The sequence below is a fragment of the Moschus berezovskii genome, chromosome 18, assembly GCF_049115385.1.
Source record: "Moschus berezovskii isolate FMDL1 chromosome 18, NW_MosBer_1.0, whole genome shotgun sequence".
Classification (NCBI taxonomy): Eukaryota; Metazoa; Chordata; class Mammalia; order Artiodactyla; family Moschidae; genus Moschus; species Moschus berezovskii.
Window position 1 is genome coordinate 11,459,899 of NC_142477.1, and position 27,804 is coordinate 11,487,702.

Here is a 27,804-nt window from a genome sequence, read left to right on the forward strand (position 1 = left end):
CTTCGTCCCAGCGAGGTGGGGGGTGGGCAGGCGGGTACAGACAGGGGGAGCCCCCCAGGCCGCTCGCGGACCGCGTAGGGGACGGCGGGAGCACCCCCTCCAGCCCAGGCGGGGACCGCGGAGGGAGGCGGCCGGCGCCCCGGCCGAGTGTGGGCGTGTCCAAGGGGCGGGCGCGCGGGTGTCGGGGCGCGGCCGGGCCCTCCTCCCTGGCGCCCGGCCCTCGGCCCCCTGCGGCCCCCAGCGCGCGCGGCCCGGCCGTCGGGGGGCGGCGGCGGCGGCGGCGGGCGGAGGCCCGGGCTGCGCCGCGCGGGGTGGGGGCAGAGGCGGGCCGAGCGCCCCTGTCGCGCCCGCCCCCTCCCGCGCGGTGGCGGCAGCGGCGCCGCCGGGAGCTGCCCCCGAGGCCGCCGCCCAGCCCCGGGGCGCCGAGCTCCGCCCGCGCCGGAGGCCCCTGCGCGCAGCTCGGAGCGCGGGCAGCCCGGGCCGGCCGCGGCGGCGCGGGGGTGGCGCGCGGGCGGGCGGCGCAGCCCCGGCCGGGCGCGCTCGGCGGGCGGCCCGCGAGCCGCCCCGATGTGGCAGGAGGCGATGCGGCGGCGCCGCTACCTGCGGGACCGCGCCGAGGCGGCGGCGGGCGGCGGAGACGGGCTGCAGCGGTCCCGGGACTGGCTGTACGAGTCCTACTACCGCATGAGCCAGCAGCACCCGCTCATCGTCTTCCTGCTGCTCATCGTCATGGGCGCCTGCCTCGCCCTGCTCGCCGTCTTCTTCGCGCTCCGCCTGGTGAGTATCCTCCCCGCGCGTCCCCGGGGCCCCGGGAGGCGAGGGACCCACCCGGCCCGGGCGCCTCCAGCCCCGGGGGCTGCCCCCTTGGCCCGCGCGGCTCCCGGCCCCTCCTCGGCCCGTCCGCGGCCGGCCCGGCTCGAGCGAGCCCTGCGGCCAGGAGAAAAGTTTTTTGGGAGGTTCTGCCCCAAAATAAAAGTTGCCGGGGTGTGTGCACCAGGTGGACCGCCGCGGCGGGCGTTCTCCATCTCTGAGCGCCCGCCGGCAAACTCGCTGCGCTTTCCGCGCGGCATCCGCTCCAGCGGGTCTCCATCCGAATCAGCACCGCGCCTCTCTTGGCGAGGCCGTTGCCCGGCTCCTGAGCTGGCGTTTTAGTTTGGATCGGACGTCGTTTAAGTCTGTAGAAATCCTGCCTCTGGAAAGTGGTGAATGGCGAGGAAAAAAAAAGAAAGACAAGTATTTATTATCCATCTTTGCCTTTGAATCTGGCAGGTTTAGTCCCAAAGGCAGAGAGGTGGGGGTGTTGACCTGTTGTGAGCCTGCATTTGAGTGTCTAAGTCACAAGCACTGGTGGACTGTCACCTTCCTGTTTCTAGGGGGGTCGTTTATCATGCCTGCTGTTTGGTACAGGTTACTCAACTGGGTTTCATCGCTGGGACCGAGTGCAACTCTCCAGCTGATGTCCGTTTCGCCTATTTGTATTTTTCAAGCTGGAGCCTTTGGCTCGCTCCCTTAAGCAGTGAGAGGAGATCTGTAGATGGCGGTAAACTTCCTGTTTGGGTTGGTGTGGTTCAAACTTTTGCACCGCCTGTGATGTGTCTGTGCAGCTCGGGTGCCAAGCATTGATTAATCAGTGAGATATTTTTGGTCAGTGGTTGATCTGGGGACGTCTGGGAGGAATCCTGTCTTTTTAGCACAGAATATAAACTTGCACCTATATTCCTGTCCTCGGAGCAAAGGCGTGGGTGTGTGCCTTTATTTCACCACTGCGTGCAAAATCGCTGTCCTTGGTTGCTGGCAATTTATTCCTCATATCCTGAGCCAGATGGTGCTCAGATATTATGCATGGGAAAACTTGTTATCGTCATGGGTTCTTTAAAAAATGAAGTTTGCCTTCTCCCCACGATTGTCAAAGGTGTTGTCTTCTCATGGAATTCAACAAGATAAGGAAAAGAAAATTAGAAAGCAGAAGATCACGGATGCCACCGATCATAACTGGGTCTTATATTATGCAACACAGAGCAGAGAGCACCTTCATTCTGTATTCTGGGTGTGAGTTCAGGGCAGTCTTCACAATCTTCTTGCCAGCCTGCACTGCTTCCTGGAATGGCATCGTTTTTTCTCTTCTCACCACTTTTTAGGGCCAAGGAGGACTTGAGGAGAGACTTCTGCTCCATCTCCTTGGCAAGCAGAGTCTCTGAAGGCATCTCCTGTTCATTATCATTCCTACAGGGGAGAAAACACGTCCCTCTTCCTCTGCAAATCTGTTCTGCCAGGACATTGCTGCTTGTGATTCTGGCGAATCTGTAATTCAAAGCGTTCTGGCTGGTTCTCTTCTAAATGGAAGAGGAGGAGCAGGTGATGGCCTATTTATAGCGCCATTAATATATTTAAAGACAAGTGTGAAGTTCATGCCTCCCTGACACAGACCACTTTGCTATGATACAGATCTCTAACTTCTTAAACCTTGATCTAGCTTGAATGCGTCGCCGCGCCCTCAGAGATTCAGTGCAGTCAGCTGAAAGCTCCCTTCTCTAATCTGTCTTTGATCTTTGTGTTTCCCTACCAGTTCCTTTAGGGTTTCCCAGGTGGCACTAGTGGTAAGGAACCCTGCCAGTGTAGGAGACGTAAGAGACGTGTGTTCAGTCCCTGGGTGGGGAAGATACCCTGGAGGCGGAAATGGCAACCCACTCCCGTATGTTTGCCTGGGAAATCCCATGGACAGAGGAGCCTGGCAGGTTGCCGTCCACAGGGTTGCAAAGAGTTAGACACGGCTGAAATGACGTAGCATGCACTTAACGCATCCAGTTGCTTTACATTCCATTTCATGGGGAACAAATGTTGGAATGGCATCTTTTTGAAAAGTTTGCTCAGGCATCTTTATTTTTCATGGTAAATCGATCATTCCCACAGTCTAGGCATTCAGCAAAATCACTTTAAGCAGAAAGCGAGCACTTCCCTTGGCATGGCTGTAGCCCAGGGGAAGGTCCAGGGACGATGCAATGGATCCTGTTCTCTGCTCTGCCTAAACAATGCTCGGTCATGTCTGCCCTTTGTAAACCCCTCTAGGTGATGGGCTGTGCAGAAATGTTCCAGAGTCAGGAAGGGTAATGGGGTCTGGTGGAAGGTGACCTTCAAGTGGGATCTGGGCTGTGTGGGAATTGGGAAACGCCAGGGAGGAATGGGCCCTGTCCTCTGAAACTTGACCTTCAGAAGGACTGGATCGATTCTGAGGTCTGGACAGCTCGTTTCTGTTTTGCTTTTAGTAATAACGTAAATAGCAGTTTCACTTTGCAAAAACATTCTCTGTCCCTGTCGTTTAAGGCTTTGAGCTTTGGAAGGCAGTGCAGCAGTAACATAGGCCCCTGTGCACTGGGGTGGGGTGAGTTCATTTCTCAGAATGACCAGCGTGTGGCTTCCCAGAGATCTACCTCAGGAGACAGAAACAGCTGCTTGGGGCAGGCCCAGGTTTCCACCTTTACTAGAATTGCTAGGCTCTGATGTAATTCAGGAGCTCGGCAGATCTATTTTTGCTGCCTGTGATCTTGGACAGATTCCTTCTTTCCTATGAATCTGCCTGATTTTGATTTCCATTAGACTTCCACCAGTTCTTATAGTAGGAAATGTCTGGCAACTTTCTTAATGCACATCCATGGTCTCCTGGAACATTTGGATCACAAAATGATCCTAGCATCATCTGAATACATGGTGATTTTTTTGCAATGTGTAGCTGCTTTTGCGTAAAGTGACTGGAAATATATCCTTAAAAAAGTGAGCTTCGTCTTGACTTTTTATTCCCCTTTGTTCTTGGAGTTCAGTCGCTTAGTTGTGTCCATCTCTTGGCTTTGCTGTCCTTCACTGTCTCCCACAGCTTGCTCAAACTCGTGTCCATTGAGTCTCATCCTCTGTCGTCCCCTTCTCCTCCCGCCCTCAATCTTCCCCAGCATCAGGGTCTTTTCCAGTGAGTCTGCTCTTGACATCAGGTGGCCAAAGGCTTGGAGCGTCAGCTCCCTAATTGTGTTCCTGTAATTGACGTTATTCACAAACCTCTGTCCCTTAATTTCAATCTATGGTCAGCCCATGCTTTTGCATCATTGATCATGAAGTTAAAGTAATCTGCAAAGTATTTTTATTATACTGTAAAAGTGAATTCTGAGTTGAAACTTTACCATCTTGCTTAACTGCTTTCTTTTTACATAAAAAACTGTTAAATAGGTTTAACCTCATATTTGTTAAGAAATATCAAGACATGAAACCAGTAGAACATATGATACCATGTCTTGAATTTTAATATCTTATTTAATAATATGAAAAATACTTTCTTTTTGCTTATGGTGGGAGTTTTTGATGATAGTATGGGCATGCTGAACAAAATTAAATTGCCCCCTGGCATCAGAGACCCTGGAACTAATGAGACCAAACTTTTGAGTTCTAAATCTTACGCGTTAACTCCATTGTCCAGGACTGGTTCTTATTACTAAATGCGTGACAAACTCATCTCAGAATTAAATCCTCTCTCATTTATTATGTCCCAAACCAGCTTTTCTCAAAATTTGCCTGTCATAGTTAGGAAAGGTTGACATAATTTTTTTAGTTTGTCAAATACCAGCTAGCTCTGGCCAGATTTGTTTTGGCTAAAATTTATGATTAGGGGTGGTCAGTATTTCAACTGGAAAAATTTCATTCCTATAAATTTTAAATAGTCAGATATTGCAATAAAACGGATTTTTTGGTCAATTTTTTAGTAATGAAGTCAAATAAGCTTTTATTAAATATGTAATACCTATGAGTTTTCAGACTATGATCTACCTTCTTGCCTTTACTGTGACTGAGTGTGCCAGCTCTTTCCAATGGTGGCCACAGGTACTTTATGACATATCAGTTTTCCCAGCATCAGGTGTTTTTTTCTCAGGGCAGTTATATCAGAGTGTTTCTTTTCTCTGTACATGGAGAAGGAATATTAATTTTTCCAAAGCAAATAAATGAAACCAGTCATTGTAGAGGGAAGTAGTTTTATGATTGCAGGGACTGTTTCAGCGCCCCCAGTGGGTGGAATAGTCAATGAGGAGTCAGTCTTTTGGCAAGAAAGTCAGTCTTTTACCCCTTTCTTGGGGAGTGAAAGGCTGGAGAAGGCAGATGAACATGTCTGACATCTCTTCTGAGGAGTAGGAAATTCTCTGCATACTTTCTCCAGTCTCATCATTCTGGGGCTGGGGGCGGGGGGTGGGGAGGGAATAGTGCATGCTCTCAGGAATTGGAGTGGAGGAAGCTAAAGGTATATCTTTCTGTGAATTTCCCTATCCATGCAGGAGACTTTTACTTGGCAGGTATTTGTAATCACAACCAGTAATTCAGTAAGTCGTTTTAATTATAACTTCGCTGTGGTATAAACAAAAGACAACGAAAAACTGTCATTTTCTGCAGAAACGTTGGTTGCAGTTTACAGGCCCAGCAGGAAAAGACTTGGAAGCATCCTTTGGATAGTCAAGTGAGTGCTGTGCGGCTTGTGTGCTCAGTCCATCCATCAGGTCTGACTCTTTGCGAAGCCTTGGACTGCAGCCCGCCAGGCTCCGCTGTCCCTGGGATTCTCCAGGCAAGAATGCTGGAGTGGGCTGCCATTTCCTGCTCCGGGGTGCTCTGGTTCTGCCTGTAACTCAGTGTTGGCATCAGCACCATCCACTGGACCCTCCGCTCATTCTTCCTTCAGGGACGTTGATGGAGGGTCCGCTGGGACCAGCACTGGGGTGGGCATCCCCCCGGGTGGTCTTCCGTCCTGAAGCGGCTCATCTTTGACCCGCTGCCATTGACCCCTCTGCTCTGGGTGGCCGGTCAGCCTGGACTCCGTCCGCAGCTGGTCCTCTGGAGCTCTGCTCTGTTTGCTCATCCAGTGCGTTCCCTCAGCTGGCAGCCTCCTCCTCCCTCTGCCGCCTGTCTGGGTTCAAGCTCTCCTCCCCACGCTTCAGCAGCCCGGCCCGTGCTGTGCGTTCCTGTCTGCATTGGGTGCCTGCAGAGCCCATCCATTCTTGCTGCTGTGGTTCAGTTCCTCAGTCATGTCCGACTCTTTGTGACCCCATGGGCTGCAGAATGCCAGGCTCCGCTGTCCTCCACTGTCTCTTGGAGTTTGCTTAAATCCGTGTTCGCTGAGTCAGTGCTGCCATCCAACCAGCTCATCCTCTGTCGTCCCCTTCTCCTGCCTTCAGTCTTTCCCAGCATCAGGGTCTTTTCCGGTGAGTCAGCTCTTCCCAGCAGGTGGCCCAAGGGTTGGAGCTTCAGCTTCAGCATCAGCCCTTCCAATGAATGTTCGGGGTTGTGTTCCTTTAAGATTGACTGGATCCACCTCCTGGAGCTCATTCATTACATGAAATAATTTTCCCTCTTGATGACTGTTGTCTGACCTGCAGAATACTTTGTTGAGTTCATCTTGTCTCCTCAACTAATACTTCTTTCAGGGAAGAAACTCAGCACTTCCAGTATTTAATGCAGCACTAACCAGACGGAAGGTGTGTAATTCACATGTACAGTTTAGGGGACAGATATGTTTTCCTTAGCAGCTGTCATTCCCATCGTGTGGCCTCTTGTGAAGAACATAAAACTGTCACTAGACCTGGATCTGGTCTCAGCGTTGCCACTTAGTGTTCCTGAGAAATTAATTTGTCTGCTGTGGACTAAAATCTCCCAGGCTCAGGGAGATCCTTTGGGAACTAAGTAAAATGGATCCTGTGGACCTTTAGTGCAGAGCTGGGCACCCATCTTACCTACAACAAATGTTATTACCACATTTGTTGTAGCACTCAGGGTTCTCCTTGTCAGGGTCTCCCATAGATGTATTTCAGGCTGACTGTTAAATGAGTACTAGAATTTTAAAATCTAGGTATAAAAAACAGGGGATGTTTTTCTATTTACATGATAAGTATGAATATAGCTTTGAGTTATTTTTTAAAAAATAATGAAGAATCACAGATAGTTTAAGTAAAGTAATATTTTGACACATTACCAGTCTCTAGCACTAAGGTTCTGCCAAATTGACACTTGAATTGATGTTCATATTTTTAAAATTTTGTTAACTTTGGATACTGTTATATAAATGAACAAGACTGATAAGATAACATTTACAAGGGCATCCCTAGTAGCTCAGCTGGTAGAGAATCCGCCTGTAATGCAGGAGACCCTAGTTCAATTCCTGGGTCAGGAAGATCTGCTGGAGAAAGGGTAGGCTACACACTCCAGTATTCTTGGGCTTCCCTTGTGACTCAGCTGGTAAAAAATCCACCTGCAATGCGGGAGACCTGGGTTTGATCCCTAGGTTGGGAAGATCCCCTGGAGAAGGGAAAGGCTACCCACTCTAGTATTCTGGCCTAGAGAATTCCATGGACTATATAGTCCATGGGGTTGCAAAGAGTAGGACATGACTGAGCAACTTTCACTTATGCTCCTTGGCGTCAAACTATCGATGGGAAATTGACATGTCTGGCAATTTTGGTTTGCAGCCCCCCGGTGCATTTGGAAGGAGAGAAAAGGGTTGTTGAATCCGCTCATGTGTTTGATCCATTTGGCCCAGTTAAGACTTTGATAATGTTGCTACAGTGCCCTCTTTGTATAAGGATCCAGTAAAAGCCACAAGGATGGGAACCCAGAGAGATTTGCAGTTTGGAGGTTCACATTACAAGTCATCACGTCACTTGGGCTTGTGCTTCCATCCCCAGGTGCCAGCTTCAGGAGAGAGAGAGTGATGGGCAGAGTAGAGAACCCCAGCCTAAAAATCCCCACGAGCAGCTTTGCTGGCCAGCTTTCTGATTCTGCCCAGGGCTCTGGAACGACCGTGCCAGAGGGGACGAAGCTACAGACCTGGGCTGTTGCTCTATCGCTATTAAGAATGCAGAAGTCCAGCTGTATCTCAGAGTAGAACCAAATCCTTTTAAAAACCTGGTGCTTGAAATGAAAAATGAAGTTATTAGTGCAATTAAAATCTACTGAGTGAATAATTTATTGCATTGGAAACATACAAATATAAAGTACCATAGCTTCTTCTTAGAACTTGAAATTCTTGAGAAGATTTCCCAAGATGATGACTGTTGTCTGAGAGGAGCTTATGAATAAGTCCAGTGTCTAGGGTTTCCACCTTCCAGAAGGTTCCTGCAGGAGACGGTGGTGGACCAGGCAGGGCTCTGGTGATGAGAGCCCTCCCTGCAGGGTTTCAGAATGAGAACGTCACCCCGTTGCTACCAGTGTCCTTTACTATATCCGTGAGACATAGTGATCGTGAGATATCATGGCAAGGACAAGTGTAATACCACAGGTGCAGGCTCCCATTCCAGCGGGCTTACTGCAAAGATTGAATTATTGCCTGTGTGTTTTAACATACTGTTTTATCTTTTAAGCTATGTTACGAAGGGGAAATAGTTAAGATTTCAAGCTACTAGTGATCTGTGGATGCTATGAAGGAATGGAAGTTTTAGACTGGTGCATCTGTAGAACAAAAGACACGTGATGTTAAAAATGAGGAGGGTAAGGAGATCAGATGAATAAAGATGAAAGAAGTAATGAAGAAGTGTTAGCATAGTGCAGACATACGGTTGATCTCTCATCTACTCTATCCCACTTGTTGACTTGCACTTAATTCAAGCCTGTAACACCTGTGTTCTTCAGAACTGGACGTTAGGTGCACAGAATGGGATTTATCATTTGACTAATGTAATTAAACTTTGATTACTGAGCTCAGTTTTCACTGATGCATTTGTGTATTTACACTAAAACTAAGCACCCATGACCCCAGTGCAAACTAGAATACTCCAGTGGTGTCTGTCACTCTGCATGCTGCACCTCTCATTTCCCCAGAAACCCTCAGAAGTAGACTTCATCTGCACTGTTTGTCGTTTCTTCCTGTCCATTTTATCCATTTTGTCATGCATGCCCGTATATATCACACGGTATTTGTGCGGTACAAGGTAGTGATCAAGATCCATTTACATGCTTTTTTCTTGTGGAGAATCAGGTTTTACTTTCATTTTAGTTAGTTCTTTCCCCATATCTACTGTAAATATATGGGTGGTTTGTTATGGGTTATCTTTTCTGCTCTGTTGGTTAAGTTTTTTCTTTTTTAAATACACATGCACAGGGTATAGTTAATAAAGATTTATAATAAGTATTTATATTGGTCAAGGGAAATAACATTCAACTTTTTGAAAAGCTTTTTGGTTGTTCTTGACTTTTTCTTCTTCCATACAAGCTTTACAATCAACTTATTTTAACCTCAACATAAAAAAACTCAAGTAGAATCTTGTTAGTGTTCTATTTAATCTATTGATTCATTGCTGAGAATTATATTTTGTGATATTAAATTTTTCTATCCATGAACATGGGCCACTTCTCCATTAATTTATGTGGTTCAATAATGTTTTATAGTTTTCCATAAGTTGTTCTTACTCCTTGATACCAAAGGATATTGTGTATTTTATTGCTTAGTGTAAATTGTATTTTAAAAATTATGAAATTGGGATTTTCTATTCTTTCATTGATGCTATAAAAGAATATTTAATTTTGGGTTTTATTTTATATCTACACAACTTATCATATCCTTTTTATTACTAGTAACTGAAATGCAGATTCTTTCAGGTTCTCTACATAGACAGTCATATCATCTGCAAATCAGTTCAGTTCAGTCACTCAGTCGTGTCCAACTCTTTGCGACCCCACGGATTGCAGCATGCCAGGCTTCCCTGTCCATCACCAACCCCTCGAGTTTGCTCAGACTCATGTCCATTGAGTTAGTGATGCCATCCAACCATCCCATCCTCTGTCGCCCTCTTCTCCTCCTGCCTTCAATATTTCCCAGCATTAGGATTTTTTTTCAGTGAGTCAGTTCTCTGCATCAGGTGGCCAAAGTATTGGAGTTTCAGCTTCAACATCAGTCCTTCCCATGAATATTCAGGGTTGATTTCATTTAGGATTGGCCTCCTTGCAGTCCAGGGGACTGTCAAGAGTCTTCTCCAACACCACAGTTCTAAAGCATTAATTCTTCAGTGCTCAGCTTTCTTTATGGTCCAACTCTCACATCCGTCCATGACTACTGGTAAAACCATAGCTGTGACTAGACAGGCCTTTGTCAGCAAAGTGATGTCTCTGTTTTTTAATATGCTGTCTAGGTCTGTCATAGCTTTTCTTCTAGGGAGCAAGCATTTTTTAATTTCATGGCTGCAGTAAACATCTGCAGTGATTTAAAATAAAATCTGTCACTGTTTCCATTGTTTCCCCATCTATTTGCCATGAAATGATGGGACTGGAGGCCATGATCTTAGTTTTTGAATGTTTTTAGTTTTTTCTGCAAATACTGAGAGTTTTCTTTTGTCCAATACATTTCTTTTTTATTTTCATTTTTTTTTCTTGTATTATTGTGTTGGCCTGGAACTCTAATGTGTTATTGACAAAACTGGTAATTGTGGATGCCCTTGCCTTTTTTCCTGATTTTAAATAGAATTCCTTAATAGTTTATTAATTTAGGATGATGCTGGTTATAGATTTTTATAGATATCTTTTGAGATTCCTTTTTGTTAATTTATAGAAAATGTTTAAATATGGTTGTTCAGTTTTACCAAATTGAGATAATCATAAGATTTATGTTTTTCAAAGTCAGTATAATGAATAATGATATTCTATTATTGAGAAATTTTTATATTCCTGATACAAATACAGTTTTTATGATATGTCTTTTAAAATGTTGGATGTGAAGTGCTAACATTTTAAGGTTTTTGCCAACATAGTCTTTGATAAAATGAGTTTGGAATATTTCTTTATCAGATTGTCATTTTTCTTTTTTATAAGTTTTTCTGGTCTTAAAAGTCAGGCAGTATGTCTTTATTTTTAGTTTTCTAAAAGTTTTCATTATGTTAGAAAGAGTTGAAAGAATTTACTTAGAAAACCACATGGGTTTGTTGCTTTCTTTGCAGAGAGATTTTAAAATTTCTGCTTCAGTATCTTTGATAGTAATAGGATTATAGTATTTCTAACTTTATTTCTTGAGTCAGTTTCAGTAAGCCTTTTCTAGGACTCTGCATTTCATCCCAATTCTGAAGTTTAATGGTAGTATTTGAAAATACTTAGATGCTTTCTTTTTTTTTAAACTTAATCTCACTAGATGTCTGTTTTGCCTTAACTTTTTATGAAAAAAATTGTCTTTTTTTGATATACTGTGTTGCATTTTTTCATCTGTCTTTATTGCCTCTTGTGTCAATCAAAACATATTAGATTATGATATGCTATGGAAGCAAACAACTCCAGAATCTTAGTAACTTAATACAACAAAGGTTTATGTTTTGTTTGAGCTGCACAGTAAATGTGAGTCAGCAGAGGAATTCTCTCACATCAGTTACTCAGAGATTTAGCTTGAAGGAAGCTGCATCCCACAGCATCCTTCCTTCCTTGATTGCTGTGTTGTTCAGTTGCTAAGTTGTGTCTGACCTGTGACCCCGTGCAGCACGCCAGGCTCCTCTGTCCTTCACTGTCTCCCAGAGATGCTCAAATTCATGTCCCATGAGTCGGTGCCATCCAACCATCTCATCCTCTGTCGTCCCCTTCTCCTCTTGCCTTCAATCTTTCCCAGCATCAGGGTCTTTTCCAGTGAGTCAGCTCTTTGCATCAGGTGGGCAAAGTATTAGAGCTTCACCTTCAGCATCAGCCCTTCCAGTGAATACACTACGCTAGGGAAGAAAAGAGTGCTTTTCTCTGGCAATTGACATCATCCACATGGAAGTGCCCCATGACTTTCATTCATCTTTCGTTGACCAGACTTCGGTATCCTAGTTATCTGTTGCTGCATAAACCCCCCACACGTGGTTCAGTCATTAGAAGCGTTCATATATTTCATTTTCCTCCTGAATCAGCAGTTTGGCAATGGTAGGTCATCCCTGCTCCACGTGGCTTCCCGCACCAGAGGCTGAATTCTTGCAGCATGTCCTGGCCAGTGTGGGCAAGGAGAGGGGCTCTGCTCACCTGGGCTGTAGGAGTCCTCCTCATGACAAAAGCTTCTTTAATCATTGCACCATGGAAAGAAAGTGCCAGCAGCCTCACAGTGGTTTTTACATGCCTCTGCCTGAGAGAGAAACACTTCATTTTTATTCACTTTTTTTTTTTTTTGCTCAAAATGGCTGCTTGGAACTTCAAAAGAGGTTAGAAGGTGAATCGAGAAGGAACCCAGAAGAAAGAAATAGGAAATATTTTGGAAAGTCCCTGACCACCATATCTTCTGTACGGTTGACCCCAAAGTTTCTTCCAGTTTTTCCCTTGTGGAAACGCGTGAACGAATGTTTGGGCCAACTCAGTACTTGCTTTGGGCTTCCTCTCTTCTTTCCCAGATTTCTGCAGTGGGATCTTTAATTCATCAGTTTTCAGCCTCCTTTCTTTGCATCAACCTTGGTAGCCACAGGGAGCTTGAATCAGTGGAGAATCCCTGTGCAGTCAGGGCGTGTGGGGATCTCCAAAAGCAGAGCTTGCACACCCATCAAGGGAGCCCCACCAGGACGGTCTCTAGTGGGGACCCTGGTCCGTCTGACCTGGTTGGAGTCCTGCACGTGGAGCACAGAGCCGGGCTGGCTGGGCCCCTCCAGACTCCTTCCCGTGTGTCTCAACCACATCTGATCCTGCCCATCGCCCTTCCTGGGGCGGCTTGGTGTCCACCTCCCAAATCTTGGGCAGGCCTCTCTGAAGGCCCACTCTCACTTGAGGGCATTCTGGGAAGAGATTCTGGTGAGGACTTGCTCCGCGTCCCCCTCCAAATTCTGCCACAAATTCTTCTTCTGTTCAGCTCTAAGTGAGAGCCGTGGAGAGAAGGGGGATCTAAGAAATGCAACTCCCAGTAAGGCCAAACTGACAGTAGGATGATTGAGTCCAACTTGTAAGATGACCAGTTTCCAGGTTTGCTCAAGGGAAGACTTTTGGAGTTTTTCAGGATTATTTTGCATTTTGCCTTTAGATCTATGACCCATTCTTCCCCAGTAGCTCAGTTGGTAAAGAATCTGCTTGCAATGCAGGAGACCCTGATTTGATTCCTGGGTCAGGAAGATCCCCTGGAGAAGGGACAGGCTACCCACTCCAGTCTTCTTGGGTTTCCGTGGTGGCTCAGTTGGTAAAAGAATCTGCCTGCAATGTGGGAGACCTGGATTTGATCTCTGGATTGGGAGGATTCCCCTGGAGAAGGGAATGGCAACCCACTCCAGCATCCTGGCCTCAAGAATCCCATGGACAGAGGAGCCTGGCGGGGTACATCCATGGGCTCACAAACAGTCAGCCATGACTGAATCATTGATAGTATTGATGAAATTAACTGTGGAGGAGGTAGACAGAAGAGAGAGTGGACAGATGGTGTGCAGGAGGGAGGAGGAGAGACTCAGAGGTGGGGGCGGGGGCCTGAGGGGCCGCAGTCCCCGGGGTTGCAGAGTCCCACACGACTGAGCGACTTTCTCTTTCGCTTCCCTGGGATCCCGTTGGAGCTGATTTGTGTGACAGGCATAAGTGTGTATCTGGATCCATATTTTGCATGTAGACATCTCTTCATTTGTTCCACCCTTACTGCACTGAATGGTCTTTACCCTTTCTCTGCCTGAATTTGTCACTTGTCTGTTGCCTGCGTTAACGTGGGTCTTTCCTGTCCATCGATCTATTTGTTTATTCTGTAATCCCACCTCATCTTAAGTACGGTCGCTTTATAATAAGTCGTGGAGTTAGGTAGTGTTGGCCCTCCGACTTTATTCTTCCTCTTCAGCACTGTGTTTACTATTGTAAGTCTTTTGTCTGTTCATTTACACTGTAGAATCAGTTTGTTGATATCTACAGAATTAACTTGCTGTGATTTCAGTTGGAATTGCATTGAACCTATAGATTAATTTGGAAAAAACTGACCTTGTGACAGTATTGTCTTCCTATTTATATACATGGATTATCTCTTCGTTTATTGAGGTCATCTTTGATTTATTTCATCAGAGTTTTATAGACTATTTTAATCAGAATTTTTATTTATTTCATACCTTATGGTAAATGGAGTGTGACTCTGTATGTGGAAAAGAATGAAAACATGTGTTTTCTATTATGCATCCCAAGGCTTCCCAGGTGGCTCAGTGGTGAAGAATCTGCCTGTCAATGCAAGAGACTCAAGAAGCACGGGTTTGATTCCTGGGGTTGCGAAGATCACCTGGAGTAGGAAATGGCAACCCCTTTCAGTATTCTTGCCTGGAAAGTTCCATGGAAAGAGGAGCTCAGTGGGCTATAGTCCATGGGGTTGCAAAGAGTCAGACATGACTGCGCACACACACACACACACACACACACATTTTGTATCTCACATACACACATATATGATGTGAATGAATGAAAATATTTATCTGCATCCATCCACATATAGTCAAATGTATATTAGCTAAGGGCTGATTTCTTTCTGCCCATTGGCAGCTCTTCAGAATAATTTATGGTAATATAATGTATAATTACTTAGAAGGCAAAATTGGCATCATTTCAATAATGAGTAGTCAGACTAGCCTCGGTGGAAAGTAGGGATAGGAAAGAGGTGGTTATGGTCACTACGGTAATAACCTGTCATTTATGAGCTTGGATGATGGGCTCACCCCCACTGGCCACATGGTGTCTGTATCACTGTTGATGTGAAGAAGCAGGGGCTTTGGGAGGCCCAGCACTCACCAGAGTTATAGTAAGTGATGGAACTTGGTTTCTACCTTCGGTCACAGGACTTCAAAGCATTTCCCTAAAATATCCTTTTTGTAGACACTTGCTTCTTGGAAGAAAAACTGTGACAAACCTACACAGCATGTTGAGAAGCAGAGATATCACTTTGCTGACAAAGATCCATATAGTCAAAGCTGTGGTTTTTCCAGCAGTCAAGTATGGATGTGAGAGTTGGACCATAAAGAAGGCTGAGTGCCAAAGAATTATACTTTTGAACTATGGTGTTGGAGAAGACTCCTGAAAGTCCCTTGGACTGCAAGGAGATCCAACCAGTCCATCCTAAAGGAGATCAGTCCTGAATATTCATTGGAAGGACTAATGCTGAAGCTGAAGCTCCAATACTTTGGCCACCTGATGGGAAGAACTGACTCATTGGAAAAGACCCTGATGCTGGGAAAAATTGAAGGCAAGAGGAGAAGGGGACGACAGAGGATAAGATGATTGGATGGCATCACTGACTTAATGGACATGAGTTTGAACAAACTTTGGGAGATAGTGAAGGACAGGGAAGCCTGGTGTGCTGCAGTCCATGGGGTCACAAAGAGTCAGACACAACTGAGCTTCTGAACAACAACAAAAGTATTTTACGTTAGAGTATCCTTTGCCATCTAAAAGGAAAACAGTACTGTTTAACAAAAAGAATGAAAAATACAAGTGGAAGATATTGGAAATATACATAATCTGTGGCTCCATGGAAAGCCTCCGAGAAACAAAGCCGTTGTTATATGATAAATAGGAGCAATGGGTGTTTCATAGACCTGGCAGTTTGACGCCCTCCCAAATTAAACGCATTGAACAGAGAAAGATGAAACATTCCTGGAGAGTGATGGGAGCCCATTATCATGGCCACAGGTAATGGGACGCTTGTGGTCTTCCTTTTAAAGGTGTGTTAACACATTTAGTTTACATTGTATGGCGACTTTTTAAAAATCTTTTTAAAGCCAAGTCTTAAAGGCATTTCTGTACATTTTATTTACATGATACATTTTTTATTTTCACGAAGGGAGGAGGGGTTGGGATGCATAAACATATTTAATTTAGATCGACAGTGTTTTCACTGTTTTCGTTCACTTTATTTTCAGCTGCTCTTATTTGTTTTATACTCTGAATTTTGAAAGCTCAGCTATTTCCTAAAAGAGTAGCCATGGGTGAGCTGGTGCGGCTTCGTTCTTCTTCCTGTCTGCTGGGGCTGGAGTAAGGGGGGAGAGGGTGTGTAATTGAAGGTCTGAGGGCGCTCCGCTGTTTCATTTACTAATTCGCCTTAAGAAAAACGCATGATCCAAATGCAGGGCTAGGAAAGAATGTGGTTTATAAGCTTATACATTTTTAATGAATACACTACTGTTTTGTTTTTTTTTTTCCTTGACCTCCCTTACAAAAGATTCTATTTAGTGGAGCAGTCCATATTAAGACTTGTTTGGAGTTAAGGTTCAAAAGGCAAACGCAGAATAAATTGATGGCTGTTCTCTTTCTGGAAGAGCCTGGATTCTTCAGTGGGCTCAGGTTTTGCAGTGGTCAGGGGCCACTGGCCTTGTGAGCAGAGACTGACTGTCTGAAGCCACAGGCCATCTGGAAACAGGCCACCCTGCCAGGGTTGGGGACAGGACTTCAAAGCTGGGGAGAGTCCTTCTCCGGGAGATGGGGGCGGCACAAGCAATGCCACGCATCCGGTAAACAGGGACACCGGACGCCCTCGGGCCCTTTTAGGATGGAGAGGCCATTGTCTGCACTTCTTCCCTAAATGTACATTCACTGTCCTAGTTGATGCTGGGTAAGCATGGATGTGTATGTAACCTTTGAGACTAGAAGCTTGGATCTTTTGTTGTTCTGATTTTGAAAGAAATAAAGCATTTCTGTGGGCCCGTATGACCAACCTAGATAGCATATTAAAAAGCAGAGACATTACTTTGCCAACCAAGGTCCGTCTAGTCAAGGCTATGGTTTTCCCCGTGGTCAAGTATGGATGTGAGAGTTGGACTGTGAAGAAAGCTGATCGCCGAAGAATTGATGCTTTTGAACTGTGGTGCTGGAGAAGACTCTTGAGAGTCCCTTGGACTGCAAGGAGATCCAACCAGTCCATTCTAAAGGAGATCAATCCTGGGTGTTCATTGGAAAGACTGATGCTAAAGCTGAAACTCCAATACTTTGGCCACCTCATGCAACAAGTTGACTCACTGGAAAACACTCTGATGCTGGGAGTGATTGGGGGTGGGAGGAGATGGGGACGACAGAGAATGAGATGGCTGGATGGCATCACCGACTCGATGGACATGAGTTTGAGTGAATTCCCAGAGTTGGTGATGGACAGGGAGGCCTGGCGTGCTGTGATGGGGTCGCGAAGAGTCGGACATGACTGAGCGACTGAACTGAACTGAAAAATATTAGGGACCAGTGTCCATGCCTAGTGGAGAGGTTGCCCCGCAGCCCTGACTAGTGGGCTGTCTGGGATCAAGACCCTGATGGTAAAAAAAAAGAGAGAGAGAGAGATGCCAATATTTAAACCCCAGACCCATATCAGGTCTTATTATATAATGTTTCTGGCTCACCAAGGCACTGGGTCTTTCCCTTGCTCACGGTTGGATCTTTGAACAGAGAAACGCAGGGAAAGTGCCCATGGGCTGTGTACTTCGTCCTCCTCTTCCCAGAAGGACACAGGTCACAGCTTCTCTGTCCCTTTAGCTACTGATTTTCACTCGATGGGCGTTCCTGCGGTCTCGGACGGTAAAGAATCCACCTGCAGTGCAGGAGACCTGAGTTCGATCCCTGGGTTGGGAAGATCCCCTGGAGAAGGAAATGGCAACCCACTCTGGTATTCTTGCCTGGAGATTTCCTGAGACAGAGGAGCCTGGCGGGCTACAGTCTGTGGGATCGCAAAGACTCAGACACGACTGAGCGACTCGCACTTCTCGCTGACAGCCACGCAGGTTTTCGCACCACAGTCATCCTTTCTGGATAACCGAAGCCAATGCGGTCAACGGTTGTTGCTTTCCTACGGGGTTAATGAAATGATGGAAAAGCCACACCAGGAAGGCAGCTGCCCTGCTTCTCTACTGCTTGGCTTTCTGTTCGCAGTTCAGTTAACTTCATTTGGGGAAGTTTAAAGTAACATCACGTTTTCACGGCTCCGTGTGCGCAGCGACCACGACCTTGAATGAGACATCCTCTGAAGACAGGCTGCCGTGACCCTGTGTGCCCTGGTCCGTGGTGCCTGGGTGCTGAGGACCACCGGGGTGCGGGTGGATCCCAGACAACCTTTTGCAGTGATTGGAACCTGTGTCTGAAGGTCACAGTACAAGAAGGCACTTAGTCGTGGACAGAAATAGTAGTGGAGGGAGGTTGTGAGAACATCCCACTGGGCCCTTCTGTCTTCTGGCTGTCCTGGAAACATTCTTTCGGCCACTGGGGAACTGGCTACACCTGGGCTTACGCATCGTTTATGCACACGGGGCACGGGGCTCGGCTGTGAGGGCAACACAGACCACCCCCTGGGTGAAACCCCCGTTCTCTCCCAATCAGCCTCACAACCCTGGTGCCTCCTTTCCATTCAGAGGCCTGCATTTTCTCACGTGTGCAGACAACTGTGCCTACCCTCATACGGCTGTTGTAAGAATAAAAGACCTTAATGTACCTGAGTGCTTAGCAGAAAAATATCCATGTTAGAGTTGATGCTTTGAACTGTGGTGCTGGAGAGGACTCTTGAGAGTCCCTTGGACTGCAAGGAGATCCAACCAGTCCATCTTAAAGGCGATCAACCCTGAATATTCACTGGAAAGACTGAGGCTGAAGCTCCAATACTTTAGCCACTTGAGGCGAAGAGCCGACTCATTGGAATAGACCCTGATGCTGGGAAGGATTGAGGGCAGGAGGAGGAGGGGGTGATAGAGGATGAGATTGTTGGATGGTGTCATCGACTCAAAGGACATGAATTTTAGCGAAGGGGATGGTGAAGGACAGGGAAGCTCGGTTTGCTGCAGTGAATGGGGTCATAGTCAGACACAACTGAGCAACTCAGCAACAACTGACCTGAGTACTTGCCGTAATTGCTGTTGCGCTTGTCTTTTTCGCAGTCGTTACTTGACACACATAATTGTGAGGGAGGAGGGGAGGAGAAGGCCCTGAAGGTGGTCCGGGTCCCTCTGCTCTCTCCTGGGTGTCAGCCTGGGCCCTGCCACCTGGTGTGCCTCGTCTGCCTTCCTGCCCCCTCCCTGTGGTCAGTGGTCTGATATGTGAAGGAGGTGAGGGGGCATCTCCAGGGTGAAGTTAGAGATGCTCATGGCCCGGAGTGCACCCTGTACCCACCAGAAACGGTGAGGGCTTCCCCAGACTCTGGTATTTGAAAGACCTACCCCGTATCTCCCAGGTTGTACTGTGATATTTGAGTTTTTATTTTTTTCTCTTTGGCAGGGCTGAGTCTTGGTTGCTGCATGGGCTTTTTCTCCAGTTGCAGCGAGCGGGGGCCGCTCTCTAGTTGAGCGCTTGGGTCTCTCATCACGGTGGCTTCTCTCCTCGTGGAGTGTGGGCTCTGGGGCCCGTGGGCTTCAGCAGTTGCAGCTCCCAGGCTCTAGAGCGCAGCCTCCGTAGTTGTGGTGCTCGGGCTTCGTTGCTCCATGGCACGTGGGATCTTCCCAAATCAGAGATCGAACCCACATCTCCTCCATGGGTGGGCAGATTCTTTACCATTGAGCCACCAGGGAAGCCCTCTACTGTAAGTTTTAATATTCCGAAACTTCAGTGGCAGTTCTTAGGGCCCTGGCTGTATGGATTGTTTTGCTTGAAACTCCTTTGAGTATCTCATCAAGCAAATGTATAGCTGAAGATTAAAGCTCTTCCACTCTGTGCCATCCCAGAGTGTGCGCTGTTCAGAGCAAGTTTCCAGCAGAATGTTTGGAGAAGCTGAAGCCTAAAGCCATGCTTGGGTACTCAGAGGAAACATGAGGTCTGTTGCATTGTGTGGAATTGTAATAGTGTGAGTTTGAAGCGTTATGTGGCTCGATAGAGATGAATGGAAAATGACGATTAGTGTGCAAATGTAGAGTTTTAAAAAATGCATTAGTAACAGGCTAATAATGTCCATTTTCCTTTTGGTGCTGGAGCCCAAGAAAGGTGGAAAAGAAAGCTAGCTAAATGGCAGTCTTCAAATACCTCCCACTCTCTCATCTTCTATTTTTAGTACTTTCTGACCCTTTTCTATTAACCTATGATCTTGTTAAAACATTAATTGCAATGCATTAAAAGAAAAGCTTCTAGCTTTAGAATCCAAGATAGTATTTAGGTTTTTTTTTTTTAAATAAACCATTTCAAAACCATTTGCAGGCCTTAATTTCCTAGGATTAGAGCATATCTGATTGTCTGAAGTTGTTTGCCTTATTTTATCCTTACGTTCTGTGTTCTTGCATTCACTTTTGATTGAAATCCATTTCTTTGTTTATCAGGGAGAATTTGAATTCGATGGCAGGGCTGTTTTGTGTAATTTAAATATCCAGTCCTGGATCCTGTGTGCTTATGCACTCTGTCCTGTCCGACTCTTTGAGACCCCATGGACTGCAGCCCACCAGGTTCCTCTGTCCATGGGATTTCCCAGGCAAGAATACTGGAGTGGGTTGCCATTTCCTCCTCCAGGGGATCTTCCCAACCCAGGCATTGAACCTACTTCTCTTGCACTGGCAGGAGGATTCTTTACCACTTAGCCACCTGAGAAGCCCAGTATTGGGTTATTTATGTAAAAAAACGTAGTTATTTAATAAGAAACTTAAATTTTCGAAAGTTCAGATTTTTCTACTTCTAAAGTCCCTTTTAAAACCTGATCTGTTTCGACCTTGACTGATGTCGATAACATTTCTATATTAATAGCAAGCCATGGGTGCCACGGGCTTTCTAAATTGTCCCTTTGCGATGATTTTTTTTTTCTCTCCTTAGGAAGTTGAAGACCACGTGGCATTTTTAATCACAGTTCCGACTGCCCTGGCGATTTTCTTTGCGATCTTCATCCTGGTGTGCATCGAGTCGGTGTTTAAGAAGCTGCTGCGCCTGTTCTCCTTGGTGATATGGATCTGTCTCATGGCCATGGGCTACTTGTTCATGTGTTTCGGGGGCACCGTCTCTCCCTGGGACCAGGTAAGATGTCGAAATGCTTTCTGTATTTTGATCTGTGACATACCAGGTTCTGTACGCCTGGCCCCAAACTGTAAACAGAGGCTGAGAAGACCATCTTTGGAAATAGCTGGACCATGGGGCTCTGCAGGGTGAAGTCACCCGGCGCCCATTTTAACTCGTCAGACCTGCCCGCCGTCAGGGAGCTGCCCAGGCTCACCTTGTCACCTGTTTCCGACGGCTGAGGCTGTGTTTTGCAACTTGCACTGCGCCTTAGTACTTCCTTCTCCTCTAGCCCCTCGAGTCTCCCATTGTTCTGGAATCCCCCTGGGGTGGGCACCACACCCTTGCCTTGAAGTCGCAAAGACTGAACTTGAACTCTTTGCTCAGGGACCAGATCCCCAGATTTGGTGTCAACATGATGATGTCATAGCAGCAGGGAGACCTGCCGTTCCTCATGTTGAACCCAGGAGGCTCTTGGTTTAGAAGAGGGCCATGTCTGGGGGATGCTAGGTCTTTAGGAGACTGTAGTCCAGTGGGCTTTCCCCCTTGTGCTGGGGCCACGTGGCTCTCGTCTGCTGGCCGCTTGATCAAATGGTTCCAGGCGTGGGTGCGGGTATCCTAGTTACTAGCTTCAGGCTTGTAATTGACGCCAAGGGGTTCTGTCACCATAGAGGGAGAGAGGAAAGCAAGTGCCAAGGGGGCTGTTGCTGAGCTGCGGGGGCCTAGAGCCTGGGGAGGGAGAGGCGCGGGAACCGCGTTAGGAGACTCCTCAGAATTGCTGGGGAGGCCGAGGAGAGACTCAATGTAGAACACACAAAAGGATTCAAGTGCCCGTGCGTGTGTTACTTTCAATTATCTTTTGATATTGATCTCTAACGTAATTCCATAGTGAAAAGAGAACCGACTCTGTCTGATTTCAGTACCTTTAGACCATGCAATTTTTGCACCTTGTTTTGTGTCCTTCGTTTATAGTCTGTGGGAGCTTGAATAGAATCTATATCCTGCTGTGGTGTGAACGTTGTGTCAATCTTAGTTATGTTGAAATGGTTCATAGTGCTTTTCAGGTCTATAGTGTCCTTCTACTTTCCCGTCTGTCCCTTCTATTAATTTTTGACTGTTTCATATTGAAACTCCCAACCAAAACCCTTAATTCATCTCCTTAAAAAATAATTGTAGTATCTAGTAGAACTATGTGTACCTTTGTTTTGTATTTTTCAAGTTTCCTGTAAATGTGTTATCATACTTTCAAAATTTGAAAAATAAAAAAGAAAGAGAAAAAAAAAAAGGGTTTGAGTGCCAGGGCAGGGGCCTGAGCTGGAGAGAGCCCTCGGGGAGCCCAAGAATGTGGTTTCTGGAGAGTTCTGTCCCATGATCTCAGACAAAGCATCCTCGTCTTTGACCCTCAGTTCCTTCTGCAAAGGGAGACGCTGGGCAGAATGAACTCGGGTTGGTCTCTCTGGCTGTAAAGGATGCTGAGACTGGGGGCCCAGATGGAGACGATGCTGACCCTCTCCCCGAAGAGGCTCCCGTGCTCAGAGACGCTCCTCTGCATCTCCTCCTCGTTCCCCAACTCAAGCCTTTTGCAGCGCTGGGCGCCCCCCACCCCACGCCTCTGCTCGCCGTTTGTCCGCGCACGCTCTCGCCTGCTGCTCTCAGCGGCACCCGTGGTCCACTGTCCGTCCGCCGTCACCCCGGTGCCTGAGAACAGAAGCAGGAAGCAGGTTAAGAGCATCCTTTGCCATCTGGGGCACGGACCCTGGGTCTCTCCTAGCACCGCGGCCACCTTTTAACAACCGAGCTTTCGAAGAAGCCTTCCTGTCTGGAGGCTTCCCTCATAGCTCAGTTGGTCAAGTATCCGCCTGCAGTGCAGGAGACCCTGGTTTGATTCCTGGTTCGGGAAGATCTCCTGGAGAAGGGATAGGCTACCCACTCCAGTATTCTTGGACTTCCCTGGTGGCTCAGCTGGTAAACAATCTGCCTGCAAGGTAGGAGACCTGGGTTCAATCCCTGGGTTGGGAAGATCCCCTGGAGAAGGGAAAGGCTACCCACTCCAGTATTCTGGCCTGGAGAACTCCATGGACTGTACAGTCCGTGGGGTCGCAAAGAGTCGGACACGACTGAGCGACTTTCACCTTCCTGTCTGGAAGGACAAATACTCCTGTTCAGAATTCTCTGAGCTTCCCTTTTCGCGTGAATGACAGACTCTGTCGTGATCGGTGGACACTCGCGCGTTCCCTTCATTAACCTCATCTGCGGGCTTCCCCAGGTGTCTGGCTGCCCTCCCACCAGGCGACCCCCACCCTCGCTGGTCTCCCCTCAGCACTCGGGGCCGTTCGCAGAGCCTGCTTCATAGCCCCCTCTGTTCATCACTGTCTCGCCCGGAGAGCGTAGGCTCCGTCCCCGCGGGTGTGGCTGCTCCTTGTTGTGGCTCTGCACCTGCGGGCGCCGGCCGTCAGTGGCACCTGAGCTGCCGGCACGGGGCTCGCCTTAGTAGCTGGGTCTTTCCCTTCCCGTCTGTTGCTGTTGGATCTGTGTGTGCGTGTCCACTTGCTTCTGTTTTCACTCATCCTCTGGTTTTACGACGCGCGCTTGGGTTTCATTGCTGCTCTCAGCCCGTTTGTAAGGAATCTCTTTAAGCATCTTCATTCTTGTTCAGTCGCTCAGTCGTGTCCGACTCTGCGACCCCGTGGACCGCAGCACGCCAGGCCTCCCTGTCCATCACCAGCTCCTGGAGTTTGCTCAAAGTCACGTTCGTTGAGTCAGTGATGAGCTTGAGCGTCTTCAGCATCCTTTTTTCAGAGTCATTTTACTTGCTAAGGTGGCTCAGGCAGTAAAGAGTCTACCTCTACTGCAGGGAACCGGAATTCGATCCCTGGGTCAGGAAGATCCCCTGGAGAAGGCGATGGCAACCCACTCCAGTATTCTTTGCTGGGAAATTCCATGGACAGGGAAACCTGGCAGGCTACAGCCCATGGGGTCGCAAAGAGTCAGACACAACTGAGCGACTGACATTTTCGCTTTCACTTGCCTTCCATTTACTTGAGATCGACTTCCCAGCTGTTGGTTGGTTGGCTGTTTTTCTTGGCTTTAGCTTGGATGCTGTTGTTTACAACCTCGTGCTGAGATTTTTCACCTTGGCCCTGCCCATGATCCCACCGACGTCAGGGTTGCCGGCCTCACGCTGCCAGGACCCTGGGCACAGTGGGCTCCTGTGTGAAGCCTCAGCCCTGTCAATGGGGCAGGCTGGGAGGCCGGCCTCCCCCATGGCCTGGACACATCTCTAGGGGCACAGCTGTTCGGGGCCATTTGCCTCATGCTGTGCGGCTGCTCACACCTCTTGCCAGAAGAGGGCCACTTTGAACTAATTAATTTATTCTTTTAACTTTGTAGTTTATATTGGAGTATAGGAGGAGGGCATGACAACCCACTCCAGTATTCTTCCCTGGAGAATCCCATGGATGGAGGAACCTGGTGGGCTATAGTCCATGGGGTTGCATAGAGATGGACACGACTGAGCAACTAATACACACACACACACAGTTGATTACACACACACACACACACACACACGCAGTCGATTACACACACACACACAGTTGATTATACACACACACACAGTTGATTACACACACACACACACGCGCAGTTGATTACACACACACAGTTGATCACACACACACGCAGTTTATCACACACACACACGCAGTTGATTACACACACACACGCAGTTGATTACACACACACACACACGCAGTTGATTACACACACACAGTTGATTACACACACACACAGTTGATTACACACACACACACACACACAGTTGATTAAGGGCTTCCCAGGTGATGCTAGTGGTAAGATGCGGGTTTGACCCTGGGTTAGGCAGATCCCCTGGAGCAGGAAATGGCAACCTATTCCAGTATTATTGTCCGGGAAATCCCATGGACTGAGGAGCCTTGTGGGCTACAGCCCTTGGGGTCACAGCGAGTCGGACACGACTGAGAGACTGAGCACGTGCACACAGAACACGGGGCTGGACGCGCCCACTTGGAAGGAGGTGCGGTATGCAAGAGAAGAGTTGAGCTGGGTCCCAGGGGTGGAGGAGAGGGAATATGTACATGTTCTTTTTCAAAGAATTTTCCCATTTAGCTTCTTATATAACACTGAGCAGAATTCCCTGTGCTGGATGGTAGATCCTTGTTGCTTGTCCAAATACCTGAGAAATTACTTGAGCTAAGTGATTGGCGCTCATCCTGTGGTTTTTCTCTGTAAGTGTCCATGTTGTCCATGAATGGGAAGCTTCTTTGATTCCAGTGTTAACGTCTTATTTCTTTTTCTTGACATGTACGCATCGTTAGTGTGTGTTAGTCGCTCCGTTGTGTCCGACTCTTTGCGACCCCGTGGACTGTAGCCCAGCAGGGCTTTGTCCATGGGATTCTCCAGGCACACCATTAGAACCTCCAGTAAAATACTAAATGCAAGGGATAAAAACAAAAACAGACGAGGCCACTTGAGCCCCATTCCTCCGCTGGAGTCTGAACTCCATCCCAACACTCCTGATCGTTCAGGAGGGGACCTGAACTGCGGTCATTCTGCCCGGTGAACCCAAAGTTGACTCTCTGGCCTCTTTTGGTGTCAGCGTCACAGATGCAGGCCCCTTGATGAACGCTGACATCCTGACCTCCGAGAAGTGTCAGTAAGTCCACTGCGCTCGAGGGAGTGAGCTCCAGGCTTGATCCCAGAGAGTATGCTTCCACGCCCAGTGCTGTTGTGAGGAGTGGCTGGGCTGCACCGATGGGGACAGTCCACACGGGGCCCCCCTCACCGCCGACAACAGTGGCAAGTTCGGGGATCCCAAGACCCCTGTGACGTTCAATAACTTGCAGAAGGACCTACAGAACCCTTTGAAAGCTGATAATACTCATGTTTACAGATTTCCCCGGTGGTGCTAGTGGTAAAGAACCCACCTGCCAATGCAGGAGCTGTGAGAGCCCTGGGTTTGATCCCTGGGTGGGGAAGATCCCTTGGGGCAGGACATGGCAACCCACTCCAGTATTCTTGCCTGGAGACTCCCATGGACAGAGGAGCCTGGTGGGCTACAGTCCATGTGATCACAAAGGGTCGGATGTGACTGAAGCGACTTAGCACACACGCATGGTTTCTTAAAAAGAACACAGTTTAGCATCAGCCAAGGGGAGTGTTCAGGAGAACTGCAGAGTGTGGAGCGTCTGTTGTCCGGTCCATCTGGAGACATGACAGCCATGCCCTCCTAGCTGCAGCATGTTGCGCCATGCACGGGGAATAGCGCCTCCCTGGGAGCATCATCAGAGCTTCGTGTGCCCAGGCTTTGCCTGGGACTCATCGCGTGCCCCCTGCATGGCTAGCTGTGGGTCTCAGCTCCTCTGTAGACAGAGCAGACTCTGTGTGGCCCTAAGCCTTCTTCCTGAATCACGTCTCAGATGGTCTGCTGGCCAGAGCCTCCAGGGACGCAGAGTCCTGTTGGCGGGGCATTCCTGGGAGAGATCCACTCCCAGGAGCCTAGGGCAAAGGCTGATCTCGCTCTGGTGAGGTTGGTTCTCCCTGCACATGTGGATGGAGTCCTGCTTGCAGCCATCAGCAGCCAGCACACAACCCAGAACTGGAGCTGCCAGCACCGGTGTCGTCTGGACGGCGCCGCCCATTCTGGGTGCTTTCCCTCTGCAAACCCATTCCATCCTTTTGTAGCTCTGTGGGGTGGGTGCCGTGGTACCTGAGCTCACCCAGCACCTAGACTTCCACACAGGTCCCTTGATCACAGCCAGGCTGCTGGGAGTGATCGGAACAGGAGATCTGAACCCAGGGGGTCTGACTCCAGAGTCCAGTCTTACCTGGGATCCCAGTAGTTCTCAACTGAGAGCAGTTTCACCCTCAGGGACATTTCCTAGTCTGGCAATGTCTCTGACTGTCACAGCCTGGTTAGGGGTCACCTAGTACATAGAAGCCAGAGATGCTGCTGTGAATCCGACAAACCGACTACAAAGCACAGGCCAGCAGCATCTCTAAGGATCACCCAGCCCGAGTGTCTGCAGGGCCGAGTCTGAGAAACTCTGTGTTTACCAAGGCTGCCTGTCCATGTTGTCTTTTAAAGACGCAGTTCTTAGAGGCTCAGTAGGTGGAACTGTTCTGAGTGGCCAGGGCACCACTTCAGACTGCTGGTTCTGCTTTTGATCAGAGAGGCATGATTTTTCAGTGTGTGGCCTGGAGAATGTACCCGCTGGAGAAAGGGTGGCAGGTTTGGAGGTTGGGCATTGATGTGGTTTGGAAGCAGCCGCTGGTGAAATAAGGAAAACCTGGAGAAGACACTGGTGGCTTTGCCCTCCCAGCCCTGACTGCGCCGTGTGGAGACCTGGAATCACTGGTAGTTTTAATTCAGATTGTGTCACCCCCGATTTGGGTCCCCTCCCAGCTCATGCTGCCATCACCCCCACCCAGCTGACATGTGTTCCATGCAGCTGCCTCCTGGATGAGAATTATTTAAAAATGACATTTTGTTGGTGGTTCCCAACAATCGGAGGGAAGCTGGGTGGTAAATTGCAGAGTTGGGGGTTCCAGCTGAGTGCACATACCTGCGTGCATGTGTGAGCGCGTGCATGCACATGTACACACACAGCTCTGCAGGGACGGTCTGCCCGCCCGCTTCAGCTTGGACTGGGTTTGCCGAAATCCCCTGCCCACCGCCCATTGGAGAAGGAAGTGGCAACCCACTCCAGTATTTTTGCCTAGAGAATTCCATGGACAGAAGAACCTGGTGGGCTACAGTCCATGGGGTCACAAGAGTTGCACACGTCTTAGCCACTAAACCACCACCACCACCGCCCCCTCCCCATCATGTGCGAGATGACCTCCCCATGATCAAAAGGTGGAGGTGCTATCAACACATTTGACCTTCTTTTCCTGAATGGTTGGAAACCACGTGAAAAATTTGAACTCGGCTAGGAGAAGGAAGTGGCA

At 48.0% G+C, this 27,804-nt stretch overlaps 1 protein-coding gene across 2 annotated transcripts in view; it reads left to right on the top strand.

The window, feature by feature from the left end:
- The first annotated feature begins 501 nt into the window (after positions 1 to 501).
- ADCY2 (adenylate cyclase 2) overlaps positions 502 to 27,804 on the top strand; it is a 453,943-nt gene continuing 426,640 nt past the window's right edge. The window contains exons 1-2 of one of the 2 annotated variants that reach the window (XM_088827623.1): positions 502 to 777; positions 20,641 to 20,838. In XM_088827623.1, the coding sequence (XP_088683749.1) occupies positions 568 to 777; positions 20,641 to 20,838 (408 nt within the window). In that variant the 5' untranslated portion in view covers positions 502 to 567. The remainder of the gene's footprint in view (positions 778 to 20,640; positions 20,839 to 27,804) is intronic. The other variant, XM_055422281.2, reaches the window with a different exon arrangement.